This window comes from Pezoporus flaviventris, unplaced genomic scaffold (assembly GCF_033815535.1).
Source record: "Pezoporus flaviventris isolate CSIRO_AGI_PZ_B2104156 unplaced genomic scaffold, CSIRO_AGI_Pfla_v1 ptg000083l, whole genome shotgun sequence".
NCBI classification, from domain to species: domain Eukaryota; kingdom Metazoa; phylum Chordata; class Aves; order Psittaciformes; family Psittacidae; genus Pezoporus; species Pezoporus flaviventris.
In genome coordinates this window covers 11,670,938-11,691,540 of record NW_026892631.1, presented here as the reverse complement: position 1 = coordinate 11,691,540, position 20,603 = coordinate 11,670,938, and the positions used below count along the sequence as shown (strand labels likewise).

Below are 20,603 nucleotides of genomic sequence, written 5' to 3'. Positions count from 1 at the left end.
GACAGGGAAGAGCAAGGGCTTTCCTTTTTTCAGAAGTGAAAAACCACACCTGTGCCTGAAAAGTTACTATATTCAGCTTCTGTTCCCTGGTGAGTTCTTCAGCAAGTCTGAACATATCCCCCCTCCCTCCTCTTTTTGAGGAGGAAAATAATGAAACCCAAAACATTTTGTACTCAGACAAATAAATACTCCTAGGACCTTAGAGCAGAAGTCACTCGAGTCTGAAATTTCCAGCTGGAGATGAAAAAAAAGCCAACCCTTTCATTGAGTGATCAGAGATTTATACTCATCTGAGACACAACACGGCTTGACCGCACTGTGATTTCTTGGAAAGTCATTTACTGCGCTGAAAAACAATTTGCTAAGCGTTAACATCCGTGCCTCTCCCTGTTTCAGGACCTGTGTTTTCCAGAAATGATTATCATCAGCAATTCTCAGTAAATGCTAACAAAGCTGACATTCTGCACATTGAAAAACGAATTCTCAATCAAGAAACGACTCCTGATCATCCTTGCATTTGAGGGGTTTTAAAGGTCTCAGAAAATCCAGGAATGCCTAAGAAAAAAAAAACACATAAAAAAAATGACACAACCAAACCCCCAAACCATCTTCCTCCATTCCTCTGGCGCCTTTGAGTGCCTCAGGAAACAATTTCAGAGTATCAGATCTGTACGTTTGACAGCAGACTCCCCACAGCCTTCACCTTCACTAGATGTACAGACACGAAAAACAGCGAAACAGGGCGTTTTGCTTTCTCCTTTACTCATATAATGAAAAAGCCCTGAAGGAGCTCAGATCAAGAGGTTCCAACCATGTTTTCCAGCAGAATTAACATCTGAAGCTGCTAACAAATGGTGGTACCCTATGCAGCCCCCTCCGTATCCATGTGTGGTCCCATAGCAGGAAGGGAAGGTTTAGAGCTGGGCTTCCCACACTAACACCACCTTTCCCCCTTGGTTCTCTCTTTGATTTCCAGGCAGGAAGCATGCCTCAGGTCCTCCTTCTGGTCTCAGTGACCCAGGTGTACCTTTGGAGTTCACAAACCTGCCAGGTAGAAACACTGATCCCCATCACCAAGTCCCTCCTCACACTGGGTAACCCCTACATGCATGGACTACAGCTGAACGCTGTAACTCACAGAGTTCCTACTGCCAACTTGACTCTGCTGCCCAGACAATATACACATCTTGTCTTTCAATATATCCCAGCATTCAATATAGACAGTGAGGGCTCCTAAACACTTCCTTTGAATATAAAGCAGAACACCCAGCAGCTGTTTGAAAGACAGTGGCACTTAGCAGGGAGAAACGTGCATGGTGGGGGACCAACTCACTGATATGGCAGGTATCTACAGTGCCCTGAAGTGAGCCAGCAGGAACCAAAAAGCATCTTCTCCCCATCGGGGTGAGAAAGTACTGGCAAGAAGTTAATTGCATAAGATAAATGCAAGTAGAAGAATATAAAATTGACATTTTGCTCTTTCAAAAAGCAGCAGTGCTGACGGATCAGACTTTATTCCATTAAGGCCTGACTCATCAAAGAAACACAAATTTTAAAGATCAACAAATAACTTAGCCAGTTATTACTGCCACAAAGCGGTTTGCAGGTTTCATTTTCCTCTGGGTTATCAGTAGTCATTAAGCCTTAAATGTCACGTCAATGCAAGCCAGCAGCCCCAACAAATGCACAGCAGGGATCTACACCAGGGCATGCAAAATCCGAGCTTAAAATCCCAAACACAAATTTACTGATGCTCCCTTATGGAACTTCTTGCTTTTACACAAATAAATCTGATTAGCAACTATCTCATCTCAAATCAGCCATATTCATCAGCCAATTCCTGCACTGTGGAATTTATTCTTAAATTTCTGAAGTGAAGCCTATGCATTTGCAGTACTTGTGTTACCTCTCAATGCCAAAACTAGCATCTGGAAGCACTGCTGCTCGCTGTAAAGGTCTTAAATGAATAGAGGCAGTAGCCATTTACTCAGGTGGCAGGAACAAAGTTATTATGAAGTAAAATTGATCTTTCATCTGGAGGAAAGACTCGAACCATTGCCACTAAGGTTGCAAAACTGCAGAGCTGTTCCTTCTTTTCACACTAAGAAAATAAGTCTGCAACAGGTTTCCTGTCTAAGCTCTGGTTTATTCCTTTTATTCATATCCTGAACCCTGTTCTATGAGGGAATGGAATCCTCCTCAGGTACCACTGAATCCACACATATAATTTTAAGATTGATATATATACTAACACAAATCTATTCCTGGCACAAACAGCCATGAGCCAGCTAGGGAGATATTTCTTCCCACTGCATTAAGATGGTGGATAGGAAGCTTATCATGCTCATCTGCTGAATTTTTGGTTTAGATCAGGCTGTGACCCTTAGAAAGGGATGCTTATATCTGTTTCAACTTGCCAAAATAAGAATCCAGTCTTGGATATGTGTTATGATGAATAAAAGTCAGAAGACTAGCTTGAAGCTCTCCTTTAGTATATCAGTACCATTACCTGTTCCACAGAGGATAGACCTGATTATTGCAATGTATCACCAAGGGTTTTTTTTTTTGTTAGTTTTATAAAATGAACAAGGAATCATAACATGCCAACAAAAGCAAACATTCATGGTTGCTATAGCACAAAGCCCAATTTCAACCTTTCTAAATCTACATAATACATCTCTTTTTTAAAGTGAAGCATGTATTCTGAAAACAGAATACGTTTTGTACTCTTGTAGCACAGTACTGTCACATCACCTAAGTACGTACTTCCATCTTTTATTATTCTTATTATTGTCTTGGGCATCAGCAGAGAGATAAACATGTTTGTGGGTCACTCTCACCAGCCAGTGTGTGGACACACCACTATAAGAAGTCAGCTTACAAGAGGCCCATCCTTAAGAGTTCTGAATATCCTATTTATAAAACTTGTCTAGTATGATGAAATGCTACAGCCAAAATATTAACTTATACTTGTTTCAGATCCTCAGATCTTGCCTCCTTGAGGAATTCAAGCAAAACAATATCCTGAGAACTTTAACAAGTTTGTTTTATCACCGTGTCTGCTGACAAGATGCACCAGACTTCCTTGCTTCTTGCCTAACGACGAACTGCAATCATATAGGCAGGCTGAGCTGGCTCTCTAAAGACAAGCGAAGTCACCACCACCTCTGTGGTAGAACCGTTCTCCAGCACACACAGTGACATTACCTGGGGGTAGTAGAGACTAGGCCTAAGACAAAGGTTTGCAAACCATCCACTGAGAGGCAAGCGACTCCTTCTTATTGATGATTATAGGAAAGATGACAGTTCTACTTTATGGCTGTCAATGATATTATAGTTCTCCACCAATTCCCACAAAGATATTGCTCAAAGAAGACAAGAGATGCTTATTTTCAACATACAAGAAACAGCTTGATAAGTAATGGAAAAACATAAACCAAACTGGAGATGCCAGTTTAATCATGAGTTTTGAGATTCTGATTTTGCACTGGGGATTCTCCACAGCAAATGGAAGCACCTGGTAAATAGCATCGCTTATATACCACAGAATGGCTCTCCCCACAGCAAGTCTGCACCACACTATGACAAATAAATCTTGCCAGATGATTACTGCACACATCCTTAACAAAATTAATGCAGCAGTGATGAAGTCAAGGACATTTGCTATCTGTAAACCACTTCTAGAAGAGGATTTTGTATTTTGAGGGCTGGCTGTAGGAAAAACACCACAAATCTCTCTGCTAATATAACACACAATTCCCCATGCAAAATTTACTTACTTTATTTTATTGAGGGTCTCCAAGACATACATTTAACATTTCTTTGACTTCTGAGCTTTCTTTGCACTACATTTACAGTAATTATTTTCATGATAGCAAATATCTGGGTAGAACAAACGCATTTGACAGCTATGCTGCTCTAAAACACCAGCCCACCTGCTTCTTTTTGAGTCTTTATTTGCAGAATAGCAGCCCTTTCTAAAAGTTTTCAGTTATTTCTCTTTAAAACTAGTTTTGAGACTCAAAGCAACAGAATAGTGACTTTACACTTTAGGAAGGAAGAGAAGGAAGTGGCTATTCACTTCAGAGTTACGAGTCCTGTACCACATGCAGAACTGTTACAAAGACATGATAATTTAATGTAACATTCACCATCACATTCAGCAGCAATTAGAAGCTGTTGCACTTATGCCAGAAGAATGTATTCTTGTAACTTAAAGGGAAGCTGTCCAGGAGACAAAAAACAAACTAGCAAACAACAGAACATGTTTTGATAAGCAGTCTGGGAGCAATTATAAAGCAATGGAATACCCATAATATTGATAATCCTATTTCCAACTTCAGGGTAGGTACAGCCCTTAATCCTTCAATGCAGGGAGCTAACCAAATAGAGATAAAAGATGACCAGAGAGCAAAACAGGCCCTGGTAGAGTGGGTGAGTCCAGAGGACAAAGTCAATCTTACACAGGAAACAGGAAGGAGGAAATATTACTACCTGAAGATAAAGCATCATGTCAGACAGGCTCTGTGGTGAGCTCCGCAGGCTGCCAGACCTATGGGACTTCTGCATGGAACACTGTGAGGTGTGAATACATGCTTTAAAAGGGGAAATTCTTTCTGTCTAGAAAAACAAGCACTATCTTAAGAAGAACACCTGGAGGGCAAGAGGGGTAGCTCACAAATATTATTTCTTCAAGGTAAAAAGATCTATCCCCAAAACAAGCCTGGGGAGGTAATGACAGCCAGTCCCAGGCAGAACACTGCCCAAAAGGGTGGTCTTTGAGTTTGAAAAAAATTGAAGGAATCCATCTTAAAAAAGCCTTGAAAACAGAATAACTGACCTAGAGGGGAGACAGCTGATGCTATTAGGAGTCTTCTCTCCCAAATTAAGGTTAAGACAGTGCTTTGAAATATATACCAAACCTAACTGCTGATGCTGCATTTACTAACTTCTTTTAAAAGCATACTAACATTGACAGGATGGACAAGCATGAAGTTTTACCATTGGCAGCCTGCCTCCACAGGAGCCAGGGCTTTTTCAGGTGAAAAACCTGAAAAATACAGACAATACCTCCCATGTAAAGATTGCTATTAGTTCTATCTTTTATATTCATGGCAATGAATATAAAATCAGTGTATTTCTACTGGTTCATCCCATCTTGCAACATGCCTAACATAGCTAGCTCTCATTCTTCCTCTATCCAGCCTTCCTCCACCATTGCTTGACAGCGCATCTAAGTGCTCAAATTCAGCCATTCACTGATTAATGGAATGTATTTGTTACTACATGCTGCCTTTCAATCAGAAGTGATCTTCCCAAGTTCTTTTTTCTTTTTGGAACAATTTGTGCTTTTGCATATCCAGCTGTTCTTCAACATTCTTCACCAACAGCTTGATCCAAAGCACTCCATCTCTCACTGTACTCAGTGCCTAGCTTTTGTATCCCTCCTCCCTATGCATCAAACCAACCACTGAAATGCGAAGTACACGTTTAAGTTTAAACAACACTCCAACAAGCAGCCCTTACAGACACATTCGGGGCAGTGTTACGTGGCTCATGCCAAAGGATGCTATGTGTTAGCTGAGCAATGCAGTGTATTTTTTCCAGCTGCTTCAGCCACTAACCAACTACGTGACACTGTGAACGATCGCTTCTTTAAAATATACAATGAAAGAATTCAATATGAAAATAAAAAGCGAGAACAAACCTTAATTACATACAGAGAGCAACAAAACAGTATGAGATGTCCACAGTTTGGCCAGCTAAGACCTTAATTTTTAATGTATTATTCTTTCTTTTGTTTAGGATATACACCCAGTCAATGCTTTAATTTTTTGTCATCTACAGAGTCGTAAAGTCCTTTAATGCAGCTTTCACTTTCTTTTCTTGATACATGCCATCAAACTTTGCTTCCAAAAAGAGCGGCCATTAGGAAGGAAGCCCTCAGGCACCACATTACACAGTTGCCTGGTTCATATCAATGTGAATTGGGAAAAATAATCAACCTCTTCTAAATACAGCTTTAAACTCACGCAGTTGAACTTGCCTATACTATTTACATGAAATATCCTGTAGTCATTCCACATAGTAGTAAAAATTCCTACAGTTTTTCTATAAGGCAATAACAACTGGAGATACACAATAGCATCAGGTTTTTCTCCCTTCCCAGAGGTTTTACAAAGCACTAAAGCCCTCCCAGCATAAACTGTACTTCAGACCTCTAGAGAGTCTGAAGCAGTTGCAGATTTGATGCAAACTACAGATGCAGTCTGTAGTCTTCTTGCTCCTGCCCCCCTCCCACTGGATTCCCGTTCTTCTCTTTCTTCAGAAATGCTTGTTAAAATTTTCATTCCATGTTTTTTCTGTCACACTCTTTCTCCATTCCCTCACTCACCACTTATTTGCTGGCTGGTTTAGAGAAAGACACACACAGACAGACTGCTGATAGCAGCAGGCAAGAAGCCAGCCGCTATTCTTGCATCCATGTGTACCTGTGAACAAGTCTCACTGCCAACTGTGTTACGTACCACAGTGAACGCAGGGAGCTAAGAGGGGTTCTTCCAAGAGCACACACTCTAGAAAGTCTGTGTCTAGGAATAAGCATGAACCTGTGGCTTTCGCTACCAATATTAATCATTTCTATCAGAGACAACTCCTTCCTTGCAAGGTCCTTCCGCACATGAAGAATGGTACTGACAGAAGCATAGGATGTAATATTGTTTCCCACTTTGGGGCAATCAGATTACCAGACAGCACCAGGGAATCCACCCTGAAGTCCTCCAAGCTGCTTTGCACACACTGTGTTTTGTTCTCCCCCAAAACATAAATTATCTGTAAAGTGCTAGAGGAAAGATCCAGGACTTGATGGACCGGTTGGTTGATCTGACAAGACAAATACTCTTCTCCTCATATAAATAATGATCTTTTTCTTCCTCTTCCTCTTTCTTATCTATCTTTGAGTGTTTGAGGTCCTCAATGAATATCTGGCCTTTGACTGTAAGACATGAGGTTTTTTACTATGCCTATTACTTTCAAACCACAAAATACAATTTAGCAGCCACTGGAGTGTTTCCTGTTTCAGTCACACCCATGTTCACACTCTGAAGAGACACTGGCATCATTTTAAAAGCTTCTCCATTACTAATTTTCATTTCATTCTCAAAGATGTGCACAGACAGTCTTAGCTCCTCACATACGCAAAGTAACTAACTTCAAAAACTCAGTCAGCAGAGCTATTTTAAATGCCAGCATGCAGTTTACAATCAAAAGCATTATATGCTGATACAGCACCATAGTTCTTAAAAGACCCTAGAGCATTCAAGCTCGCATTTAGATAGGCTTAGTCTCACTTGGGACATTCTCATGCTCTGGTTTAGACAAAGTCCCAGTCAGCTGCTGGACAACACCTGTGGAGGATGCTCCCTCTCTCCAGAGAAAACAGGCTGTCTAAAGGCAATGCTGCATGGGTTTAAAACATCAGTTAAAAAGCTGGTCTTGAGCATCGCAACAGGAGTTTCTGCAGTTTGGCTGCAAAACTCAGCCAGTATGCAATGACCAGAGAGTATTGCAGTAGCTTGGTTTTTTTTTTGCACAGAACAGACAAATTCATTGTTTTGAAAGGTCATGAAAATAAATTGCAAGGAATTCAATTTATCTCCCTTGGATGGATGAAGGACTGAGTCAAACACAGAACAGTGGAAATCTCTGGCTCCAAGAAGTCTGTGCTGTTTCAAGCCTGCTCTTAGGCAGCGAAACCATCCTTTCAGCTACATGTTATTTCAACTTGTGACTTTCAACTGATATTTTTCCCTAACTGTGATGTTGCAGCAAATTGTGTCGTACATGAGCATCAAAAGAATGGTCAATAAAATGAAGAATTTGTTTGTCTTTAACCACGGAGTTTACCACATACAAAATGCTTTGTGATACCAACAAACATCATCGTAGAAGCCTCACACTCATTTTTCCATGTGTAAAGTGACATATGAAAAAGTAAAGGGAGATACATGGGAGAAAACGCCATCAACACAATACACAGAGACAAATACTGGAAAAGCAAACAAGCACAAAGATTAATTTTGAAAGCCTATGAAGGCAGAAAATCAAAAGAATACCCTGAGCTTCACAGGTTTTAGCTTCACAGTACACCCAGGAGAGTGGCACAGCAGTAGCACACCTGATTTAACAGGGCTAGTGCGCAGATCATTCCTGCCTGGATGTCCCACGTCATGCTGTAACTCTTACCTAAAGCTTTCTGGGTACTCAACCACAGCCATGTTGATAACATCCAGTGCATGCTGATAGTGCTTCTGAGCTGAAAAGAGGAGGGCCAGTAGATGAAGTGAATTCATGTCATCTTTGCACAGTTGCAGAGCTTCTTGAAGATGTTCTATAGCATCAGAAATCTGGGAAGAGATGGGGGTAGAAATAAAGAGAACACATTTCTCCTTCAGTCATATGTTGTATCTCAAAGGTAAGAAAAAACACAGTCATTAGAAATTACAAAGAAATCCTACTTAGGCACCTATGAGAAAGAGTTCTACCATCTGAATAGACTGCCAAGATTAACAGACTGCGCTGCCTGAAGAAAAACCACACATTCTACAGAACGGAATCTGCAGCGTTACTATATCACTGCTTATAAACAGGAGAAGCAGACCTTATCCCATCAACCCCCTCTTACTTTGACATGGTGCTTCTGTGCTGTGAACATCTCCACTACAACGGCCCTATTCTCAACCCCATTTCTAAGATGGGTGGCTGCTCTTCACCTCAGGGAAAGCACTACACATCTCTGCTTCATTTTGTCTCTTGTGATGGCTGTACAAGGTCTTTCATGGCTCAGATCAAGAACACAAAAACTGGACTGTTCAAGGGTAAAAGGGTCAATATAAAAGAGTCAAATAAAGAGTCAAATGCTGTCAGAAAAAGAAATATCTTTGCTAGCAGCTATGTAAAGAGCAGTCCCAACACTCACAGCAGCAGCATGTCATTAGAATAAAGTCTCACTTGGCAGAAAACTTAACATCTATAATGCATGCAAGTATATCACATGCTCTTCGTGATCTAATACCCTATTTTAGGCTATCTATCTGTTCAGAAGGGAACTTCTTTAGTAGATTTTCTTGCCTTTGGCTACCAGTAAGTTTTATACGGAGGACTTTTTATCAGGTTCTCTAGCATCTGAAAACCCTGTTACTCAGGTTATTCCAGATCTGTGTTTGCCCCTGGACGCCTGCAGAAAGCAAGACAGAAAATGAATATATTTCTTTTCCTCATATATATTCCCTCCCCCCCCCCCCCCCCTTCCCTTAAGGGATGGAGAATATATTTCCTTCTTTCCTACTATGAGAACTTCCCACCTAGCAAAGCTCTGCAGACACTGTCATACCACCAGCATGACTTCCCACCACCTCCACAGATCACCCAGAAAAACAGGTAGCACGTAACTAAGGAAAGCACAATGACACTGCCTGCTGTTACAACAGAGGTTGCTGGTTTTGTAGATGCCAGGTGTCCCTCAGGGAGCATGGTACATACGCTGTTCATAGCGCAACTTAATCCTAACATGCAAGTGACATTTCTCTCTCACTGAGCATACGCAAGCCAAGTTACTCAACTACTCTATTACTGGTGACTACATGCAAGTCTGGAGATCAGTGCAACTGCTCCAAAGACACAACCCCAAACTGGCCTTTGCCCAAAGCTTCCAAACTGCCCAATGTCCTGGCTTATATTCAGGTTGGGATATATGACTGAGTGCTCAGCTTTACTGAATTACTGCTTGTCAGTGGAGCTACCTGAACCACATGCGTTATAGCCCACTGCAAAGCTAAACACTCTGGCTTAAGTCACTAATGTTCCCATAGCAGCTCCCTAGGGCACATTTTCTTACAATGTAAAAACACTAACAATGAAAGGACAACTTGGAACAAGGACAACAGGCATGAGACTGTGGTGGGCCCAGATCTCCCCATCCATGGAGCTCTTCAGTAGGTATACCAGAGGTATCTAATGTTTGGTCTGCTATCCTCAGGGTATCTATCCTGATAGATCTATCTAGCTGCTATCCTAAGGCTCTCCTCAGGACTAAGACACCTTATTTTTTCCATTCTTTTGTTTCAGACCTACAAACCAAACAACTGGAGGGAGCTTTGAGCAACCTGTCCCAGCTGACCCTGCTTCGAGCAGGGATTGGACTGGATGATCTCCAGAGGTGCCTGCTGAACTCCACTGTTCTATGATTCGATTCAAAGACTTGGGAAGGTGATCCTAATTTGCTAGTATGAATCAGAGAAAGAATAATACTTACAAGTAGTGTCTTTACTGAGGGGCTTTGAAACTGTAAGGATACTTGACCTTACTTGCACATCCACATACAAAGTCACTGAGGCTGCTTTATATGTGTAGCTGTCTGATGATCACGCAGCTGCAAGCTCATACCCCTGACACAGGTCAGCTATCAAAGAAGCTCCCCAGTTCTGTTGCAACATACATGAAACAAATACATGTGAAAGAAAGCATCACAAAAGTGAGCCGTGGCCAGCCCTGCAAACTACTGTAATAGATGCAACCTAAATTAATTTCCCCCTGTTCTGCAGAATAAGGCTTGCAATGGTAATATCTCATTGCAGTGCTTCACTCTAGTGCCAGAGTCACAGGCACTGGCTGGTTTTGAAAGTTAATCATGCATCCCTGACACCTGATTGTTTAACTTGAGCTCAAATGGATTCCTTATAGTGCTGTAACACCGTTAGTAGCCTACACAGTATTGCTGCTTAATTAGAAATGGCAAACACCACAGAGATAAGAAAAAATAACCTTTAATAATATGATGAGACTCTATTCTTTACGGGAAGCATTATACAAAACAACAACCTGCAACAGACCAGATGCAACAAAACACAAACTAAATTTCTAGAACAATAAGAGCAAGATATTTGGCAGAAGTCAACATAAACTTCTTTTGAAGAGCAGAGATCATCAACCTATTGACAGATGCCACAGCCTGCTTATTTAAGTAACTCTGTAATATGAGAAAGATGGAAGCTGGCAGCCCAGATGGCACCCTGAAACTTCAGGGCTGTATCAGAGGTAGGCTGCCAGTTTAAATTCCCTACAAGTGCTGTGCTCAGAAGTAATCTTATTTCAGCTAGGCTGCAAGTCCGAGCAGGGCCTGCAATTAGAAGATGCTACCCTTCTCCGATTCATCTTTCTGTTAATAAATATACCACACGTCTTCTGTATGGCAACACAGGTATATTCAGATCACACTGATCAGGAAGCAAAGATACTGCAGTAAGCCAGAAATAGCATCCTGCAGCATTACCAAAATAATGCCACAATATGGATTGCTTAGGCTGCCTCTTATATAACAGGATTTATATCAATAATGCTATATGCTTCCTTAAAAACAATGCTGGGATGTTACAACTGTAGGTATAAAAAGGAAAGGAGCATGAGTGTTAAAAATAATTCCCAGCAGTAGAATTCGCTTGCATGTTTAGGATGGTAAATGAAATGGGATCTCATAAGAGGGCTTTTCAGGCCTTATAATTCCGCATCAGTTGAGATATAGTTAATTAACCATTAAAATTATCCCCTCCCTCTCTTTTTATAGCATGGAGATTGCAGAAAAGAGACAGTTTTATTGACTGGGAAGAGTTTCCACTGAAAACAGACTTGCTACAGTCCACCAGGGCTTCAGGAAAACAGGGGCGAACATATCCGTGACTTAAATTATTACTTAATTCTTACCTCAACTTGGTTTTGAGCCTAAGTAAAATCTAGGCCAGGACCTAGACAGAAAAGCAGTGTTCTGCTGTTCAGCAGGGGAGGAACACACAGAAACACAGACCAGAACTACCCACATCCAGCTGAAATAAGCACCTCTCAATACCTGCTAAACCAGAGCTCCCCTCCTGGGGCAAAGGCAAGGCAGCAGACTCGCCTTCTTGAAACCAGACTAAAAACTGTGGGGAAAACAGATTAAATATTTTCTCTGGTACCTTAACTGATGTTTATCTTATTTTTACATCCAGTCACTCTGGAAGGCAGTAAGTGTTTTTTGGATATTGCCACTTGAAACTTCAGGTCTGCTGGCAGCCCACAGATGAAATTGATAAGTGAGACCTCTAATTCTCAGCTGCTGGCCCCTGGCTGTCTTTCCCTTCCTATTTTCATGCAAAGAAAGGTCAAATCAAATCAAGTATTAAAATGGTACTAAACACCCATATGTTGTTTTTATGTACCCAATACTGATTTACATGGCATTCAAGGTCAAAAACAACACCACCACCCAAAGCGAGAAGAAGAGCAGCATTTAAAATTAACAAGAGCGCTGACTCTCTACAGTCATTTCCATAGAAACCAGCCTGCTAAAAAACAAGGCAAGGCATTAAAATCAGTGAGCTTTAAAACGTTCATTCTACCTTGTTTCTGCTGATCCAAATGCTGTTACCACAGAAACAGGGGAAGCAGCCGAACCAGCCACCGGGAGCTGGGAGTTACAAGTCTCATTTGTCGCTGGGCTCGGCCGGCTGCCAGCCAGGCGCTGCAGGTGGGAGAGAACCACTGCAGCAAACACTGACCCGGTCTCATGGCACTACAGCTTTGGGGGAAATAGAGTCAGAGCCTCCTTACACATAGGGCATTCTACCTGCCTGTTGCTGAAAATCCACCCTCAAGTGCTGTGGGGCTGACCTTGACCCCCTGAGTCACTGCAGTCCTGCCTGCGACTCCAGTGGTCTTTAAGACACAGATCCACAGACACAAGCACGAAGCACATCATCATCATCTTTCATTTTGGTTGCTGGTGGTTTGCAGTTGTGAAAACCTTTTATAACCATTTGTCATCTTGTCACGTCCTCATCGCAGGTCAGAGGGAAGCTGATGCTTTTCCATTTCCACTTTCCCTTGCCCTGTGCTGACAGAGACAAGAGCCGGTGGAAGTATTCTAGAGTCTTCCAAGGAAGATGAATTGCTTCAGCTTCGCTTGGCTCTCTACTGGTCAGCTGCCTCTCTTGCTTTGTTCCATGAAAATGCTGTTATCTATGCAAACTGATACCTAGATTTTTCAGTGCTGGGTAAGGTTACTGCATTTATTGACCTTGACCATGGAAACAAAAAGGCCCGTTTGTTGAGATTAACATTCAGGTATTATATTATAACCTACATTTGTTGGTACTGTAGCATTGCCTGATGTAAGCCCTACCTGACATTCAATAGTTAATGCAATCCATCAAAAAAAGGTATCATTTATCTTTCAATTAATCAGAAAGAATATATTAGATACTTTAAATAATTAAGGAAATTAAAAATGCATTACCAAATTATCATTAAGTAAACTGGCAAAAGGAGAGCAGGATATTTTACAGCAGTCTAAAAATAAAGATGTCTCAGGTATCTCCTCTCTCTCCAAGTATGCATTAAAGATTTATATCTCACTAGATGGAGAAGAGCAGGAGCAGCATCGTAGGGGTCAGGCTGACGCTACATAACACTAAGATCTATCATAGCAGGGGCAACTGACAGAACATCAAGGATGAAAATACAGAGGTGAGGTAGACAAAAAGAGAAAGTGAACTTGAGGACAGGAGTCTGAATGGAAAGAACAGGAGGGAAGGGAAATGATGAAAGGAGACCTATGAAACAACACTGTAAAGACAGGCTTCAACTGGAGAAAAAGAAAGGGTAATGAGTTAAAATGCAGTGGACCGGTAAGAGCGAAAACAACAAAGAACCAATGACCACAAAAATCCTGACTTTAAGGATAGCAGCTGAAAAGCTGTAATGCTTTAACTCATGGCAAGAAGCACAAGAGGCAGCAGATCAGACAACCTCCCTAAGAGGCAAAAGCTGTGAGAGAAAGACGGGTAGCTGGATATTTTTTAATGAAAGACCCTGAGCAAACTGCACCATAAAGCAGCCAGTAGGCAGATGAGAATATTAAATAAGCCATTTTAATAATCCTTTCTTATCACAGGCTACCTCACAACACACTGCTCTCATTATGAAAGGGTTACAGAAGTGACATTATCAAGAGTGTGCTCTCCTGGAACAATGAGTTTAACCTAATGAACACACAGCTCCCCTAATTAGCTCAGGAAAGTAAGAAGTATCCAACTGTCTGGCTCTGTAGTGTAGACTAAGGAGAGGAAACTGCAGCAAGCAGCAAGCCTGCCAAAGAAGGAAACTGTGATGATGAAATTTCACATCTAGCTAGAGAAGCATTTAAAAAATAGGGGCCGCTCCAATGAAGACTTTGGCTTTTAAACAGAAGGGACAGAGAAACAGAACACGTCCCAATTATATAAAAGGAAGGGATAGAAAAATACAGCCTGGCCCAAATGTTTTTCCTGAAAGGCAGTGCGGTGTATTTTCTGATCAGCTTAATTTTTATGAGTTAACACCTGCAACAGCACTCAAATGCCAACTAATCCCACTCGCTGCAGAGCTCCAGCGCCCGTCAAAGCCTAACGCCAAACGTGCCCAAGTATGGAATAAACCAATCCCCAGCGCAGAGGGCATGCGATCTGTGTGATACAGAACCGGGCAGTAACGGGAGAGCCTCCGGAGCGGCGGGACACGGCGTGATTCCCAGGGAACAGGAATAAACACACCTCGCTCACCCCGCACAAAGTTGCTCCAAGTGGGAACAGCGCTGCTCAGGGGTGAAGAGCTGAATGCATGCCTTACGGAAGGTCATTCCATGTGCTACAGGATTACTATTTTTAAAAGTAATAATAAAAGTTAACAAAAATAACAATAAAAATAATAAAAACATCTTACATAAATATAGTCTGGCTGCTTGCTATTGATTACAACGAAGGAAGGGACCCTGCTGAGCAAGTCTGGGTCTTACAGAATCATAGAACAGTTAGGCTTGGAAAGGACCTTTAGATCATCAAGTTCCAACCCCCCTGCCATGGGCAGGGACACCTCACACTAAACCATCTCACCCAAGGCTTTGTCCAACCTGGTCTTGAACACTGCCAGGGATGGAGCATTCACAACGTCCCTGGGCAGCCCATTCCAGTGCCTCGCCGCCCTAAGAGGTCTTGTTCAACAGGATTACCCTTTGCCCACCCTCTCATGGCTCAGTGGTTGCCAGTTATTGCACATACCTGTCTGACAAGAGCCAGCTGCAGTGATAAGTAGAGGATGATTTGGTGATCTTCCGGGGCCAACTCACGTGCTCTTTAAGGACGACCATGCAATACAAAAAGAAAAGTGACTGTTAGATTGTACTCTGCAGAACTCCTTTGCCATGAGTCACACACGAAAGCACAGAACAAAACCCAGTCCTCTCCTACAGAAAACTAGTCCAGTTATGGGGGAGAACACAAAAAACTAGACAAAAAAGCAGATCAGTGCTGGCCTGATTAAGCCAGGCTCAAAGGGATGGGTTATTATACAACTTACATGCTCCTTCATTAAATGACACTTAATGTTTTGGAACTTGGGTAACTGATATGGGTAAAGCAGCTCTTAGTTCAATACAAAACGATTAAAGCATTATTTTAAGTAATTTAGGTGAGGGGGATAGTTGTCCAACTTGTTTCTTTATGTGAGCTCGTGCTCAAACACACATCCTCCACCCTGCAGCTTCTAGTCTAATTGCTGACAGTAGACCCCTCATTCGGGAAGGGAAGATGCTGAGGAAAGGACAGGATTTGATGGCAGGAGCTGAGACTGGACCACAGCCAAGGCTCTCAGCTCCCAAGCTTAGACCTGTTAGATACTACCTTCTAGCCCACAGCAGGCAACAGTGCTCACTGCAGTGATGGTTCAGCTAGTGAAGGATGCAGTGTCTCCAGAACCAGATGTGGAAGCCCTTGGCAAAGGCTTGTGCAAGGCAGGGAAAAGGGATGGACGACTAGGACAGAACTATCCCTCTCCAACTACACCAAGCATGAAACTGCAGTCTGAGCTTCCTGGTTTGTGGAGAAGCCCTTAACCAAGGGCAACATGAAGATGTGTTTTGGGGACCTTAACCTAGGAGCAACATGGGGGCACTGGCTCATGCCACGCTGGCAGCCTAGCCCAGGCACCAGCGGATTACTCCCCTTGCTGACCTACAGACTAAGCTCTGCAGCATGGGGAATTCATTTCACATGGGAGAGACAGGGAAGAGGAAAGTCGCTTGTAGTCAACTGACATTCCTGACCTCTTTCTGGGCTGCATTCCAGGACACCAGGGAAGCCTGCACCTGCATTGCCCTGCCCAGAGCGAGCACGATTAACATCTTTATGAGGGAGAGACGACGGCTGACAAGGCTGGTGGTTAAAAACCCTGCCAAAACTATACCTTTGCTGGTAACAAACAAACAAAAATCAAACCACACACCATTTTAATGGCAGCCACCTCTCAAATGCCATCCTGGCCTGCAAGCAAGAAGCTGCTGGGAGCTGACTTTTATAACTAATGGCTGTAGAATGAATTAATTCAATAAGAACTGAATGTGCCCTGTAACTCTGCAAATGAAGGTAGCGTCTGAAACAATGCCAAAGACATCAAGATGGAATTAGTACAGGCAAGTCACTAATTTCTCCATCCAACTGGGAAAAACAGAAACAACAGCCTCCCCCTCCCAAAAAACAAAACAAAACAAAAAACACCAAAAAAAAACCCCAAACCCACACCACAAAACAAACCAAAATCAACCAACCAAGCAAAAAACCCAAACCAAACAAGTCTCCACAAGGTAGAACCCAGCTTTGCCCTAAGCTGTTGGAGCAGCTGTTGCAAAAGCAACCTCCTTCAACCAGCTTGTATGAAACCTTCAATAGCCTCCCCAATACCAGGTAAAAGAGAAAAGTCTACATGGGTGAATGGGACAAGAGACTAATGGAAACAAAGGTTATTACTTTACTGCTTGGTTTCCTCAAAAGGTATTAGAAAAATATTTGCTCTGATCTTCCAGCTGAAAAGGCCACTTACAAAGATGGCTACAGGGCAAACCACAGCCTGAGAGACCACACATGTACTTTAAGACCAGGTGAAAACCAAGGAAAAATAAAAGAAGAAAGAAACCAAACTCAGGCATTTAAGATGACACTGGTAACCTGGGCAGTAGCAGAAGTACTACATTTTAGTGCAGGAGCTAGTGTGACTGAAAGGGCATTCCTCATCTAAAAAGGGATTGAATAAATGGCTTTTCCAAATTTATCTTTCAGATCTCCACAGAATACATATCCAAAACTACATCTGTGGTTTCAGCTCACTGCTGAAGTGCTCTTGCAACCACTGCAAAACCAGTGCAAGACAAACACGCTGGACTCCCTGCTGAGCATCAAAAACCCAGCTAAGATCCAGTAACATGCTCAACCTGCTGTATTTGTACTTTGAGACACCAGAGATCTCACTTTTTTTTCACTTTTGTAATGCATTCATGACCACACCAAACCCAGAACTAGGTACTTCAGCCCAAAACACAGATGATATAAACTTCATTTAGTTCTGTAGGCATCTACATTTACAATGTTAACTGCCCAAACACTACCTCGTGTATTTTGGGTGGTGTAACTTAGTTGTAACAGGGTCAGGAAGCTCATACCTCACCTCTTTCCCACACCAGTGCTGGCAAAAAGGGTTTTTAACCCAAGCAGTTTTACCTGAGGTAACTGTAATTGCAGAGTTTAATCCGCAGATACTTTCAGGCCAAAGCCATTGGATCAGAATCCCCCCCAAAATACAGTGGTGAAGAACAGGGGAGTAGTGACTGCTTTGTACCACTAGTTCTAAAGTCCCCTTTTCATACAACAGCTCATGTAAACACTCATTAGGACAGCCACCATCCTCTCCCTGTTACACGCACTGATGCCAGGTCATCTCATAGCAGCCTACACCCTGTGATGGTGAAGGTACTTTACCACCATGAGGGAAACAGGAGTTGAAGCCAGCTTCACACAGGAATGGAAACAAAACTAGCTTTCCACATTTGCCTGCTGGCATCACTTGAGGAAGCTGCATCTCCCAGCACCTTTTATCTCATTGCAGCTGAGGCTATTTCTGTTTAGTGGCAGAACAGGTACTCTTACCTTGGATATTCATCTAAATATTGGATTTAGCCATCACAGGAAATGGGTTTGATAGACTATTGCTGAAATCTACTGAACTGTTTCTAAGCTTTCAGGCAAGGAAGCCTTACACAGAAGAAAATGAAAACCAGCAATTATTCTGAATTCATCCAAAGGAATGGACAATGCAAGTATCTGCAAGATTACTACTCACCTCTCTAAAGCCTGAAGCGCTTTCTTGTTCAATTCATCCTGAGTGCCCTTCACAGTAGCTGTAGGAGAAGATACAATGCCATTTGAGAGTTGAATTCAGCATTTCAGATTGAATAAATAGCTACACATGCACAGAGTACTTCAAACTGGGAGCATAAAAATTGTGGACATCTGGTGGTATGAGTGTTCATGGCTGGAAAAGGTGCCATTTTGTCTGTAAAGCAGCACAAAACCAGCATTTTCACTTGAATTCTCAATTTCACCTATATTAAAGACTCTTCCAACTTCCTTGTCTGAAATGTCAAGGCGTTTTTTATTTACATATGCCAGTGAAAGGGTCTGGGAGGAGAAGGGCCCACAGCATAACTAGATACACTAAGCACAAAACAAGCCTTCTGCCAGGTTGGTGTATATGCTTAAAAGCAGTAACTAGCAGCATATTCTGACTCAGACACAGCCCGTCCCCACCACCATCTTCACGTAGGAGGGTGCTGCAGGTTGAACAGGGAACACCAAGAGGCAAACTGACAGCTTTATGACAACACACCATCTCCCCTGAGACCAACAACAGTCTTTCAGGCTACTTCTATGCAACCTTCATGTGCGGCATTAGCCACTAATGCCCTCCTTCCAGTCTCTAATTGCTTGACTAAAGGATCCTGCCCATTAGGCTCACTTCTCAAATGTGTGAATTAATTCCTAACCAAAACCATAAAAGGAGAAGAAGAATCAAGTTGTTGTTATGCAGCATGTCATCAGATATAATGATGAAGAGCAAGGGGAAGGAAGGAATTGCTTAGAGAAGCACGACTCCTCAGATCCAAAATATCTGGAAAGCTAGCAGTACTCTTCAGAAGCACACTGGCTGTCTTGTTCTGGATCTTAGTTTTTAGGATTTGCATAACAGTTCCTTCTTGTTCTGCCCATCTTGAATTTGAAAGCCACAGAGAGACAGTACAAAGAACTGATGAGTAGTTAATCCATCAGCAAACATGCACCTATGAACATATTTGACTTCATATATCAAGTCAGTGTAAGTTCCAGAACAGAAAGTAAGTAGTATGTAATTAAACAACAAACCCAGATAAAATTCAAGTAGTCTTAAAAGTTTAGAGGAGAGATTTGTGCTCTACAAGATGTACAAAGATTCTCTGGATCCTGCAATACGCCACTGAGTGAAGCTTTGGAAGTAATTTATTTTGCCAAAGTAGCTATAGTGATCAGACCTTTCTTTATTCCTACATATTCCAAGTTCTCCAAAACACCAGGTTCATTTGGGGGAAACAGCAACCTTTAGGATTTCCCACATCACAAAGATCGAAAATTGCTTATGGCACAAAATCTACTCTAAGTAGTAAAAAATGAACAAAAATCTTGCAGTTTGAAGAATAAATTTGAAGATATGGAGTTTCATGCAAAATGCAGCATTTGTTAGAATACACTCTCCTTAACCTTAAATTGAGTATTCACATCCATTGCCAAATACTGGGAAAAGGTAACAGAGGAGGAAAATTAAAAGTATCAAGCCTGATTTAAACATAAAAATGCTTGAGGAGACACCGGGAAGGATTTCATCATAGCTATAAACAGTCATCCAGAAAAATACATCAGATTCTGTTTCTCATGGAAACTACAAGACTCCTTATGTAAGTTACAAAGCAGTTCTGGAGATGCCATACAATTGGGAAGACTGAAAGGAATCTTACTATTTGCCACCCCCTAAATAAACATCAAACGGAAAAGCTAGGACTTTCAGGTTCCATCTGGTAAGGCATTTGACTGACATTCAGCTTGTAGTCAGAAAGAGCACAAAATATGTGATGGAAATGCAGTTATTACAGCTTGTCAGCTTTGCCCCTGCACTCCTGGGAAACAGCATGCGAGTCCCACCTCCCACAATATGAACTGCATCTTCAGCTACAGCTCAGTTGGAGATCTGGTTGTTCATCTCTAGATTTGTGTCTGACTTGAACAAACACACTGAAATTCATGTTTCACAAGACTGAGGGCTGATGCTGCAAGTTAACCATGCTATTTAAAGGGCCTTCGGAGCTAAAGGAGATAAATCAGAAAAAGGGAGGGATACATAAGAAGCAACTTGGCCAGCAGGGTGAGAGAGGATATTCTCCCCCTCTACTCCTAGAGCACCTCTCCTATGGAGACAGGCTGACAACTGGGCTTGTTCATCCTGGAGAAGAGAAGGCTCTGGGGAGACCTTAGAGCAGCCTTTCAATACTCCAAGGGGACTTATAAGAAAGATGAAGAGATGGATTTTTTTACCAGGACCTGTAGTAATACGACAAGGGGTAATGGCTTTAAACTAAAAGAGGGAAGATTTAGTTAGATATGAGGAAGAAATTATTTCCAGAG

At 42.1% G+C, this 20,603-nt stretch overlaps 1 protein-coding gene across 7 annotated transcripts in view; it reads right to left on the bottom strand.

Moving 5' to 3' along the window:
- Positions 1-20,603, bottom strand: part of TTC7A (tetratricopeptide repeat domain 7A) — a 171,010-nt gene that overhangs the window by 80,213 nt on the left and 70,194 nt on the right. For all 7 annotated transcript variants that reach the window (XR_009747200.1, XR_009747199.1, XM_061475309.1 and 4 more), the window contains 3 exons: positions 18,235-18,292; positions 15,126-15,198; positions 8,245-8,405 (listed from right to left, as the gene is read on the bottom strand). Coding sequence is in view for 5 of the 7 variants with exons in the window: in XM_061475309.1 (XP_061331293.1) it covers positions 8,245-8,405; positions 15,126-15,198; positions 18,235-18,292 (292 nt within the window). In the remaining 2 variants the exon portion in view is untranslated. The remainder of the gene's footprint in view (positions 1-8,244; positions 8,406-15,125; positions 15,199-18,234; positions 18,293-20,603) is intronic.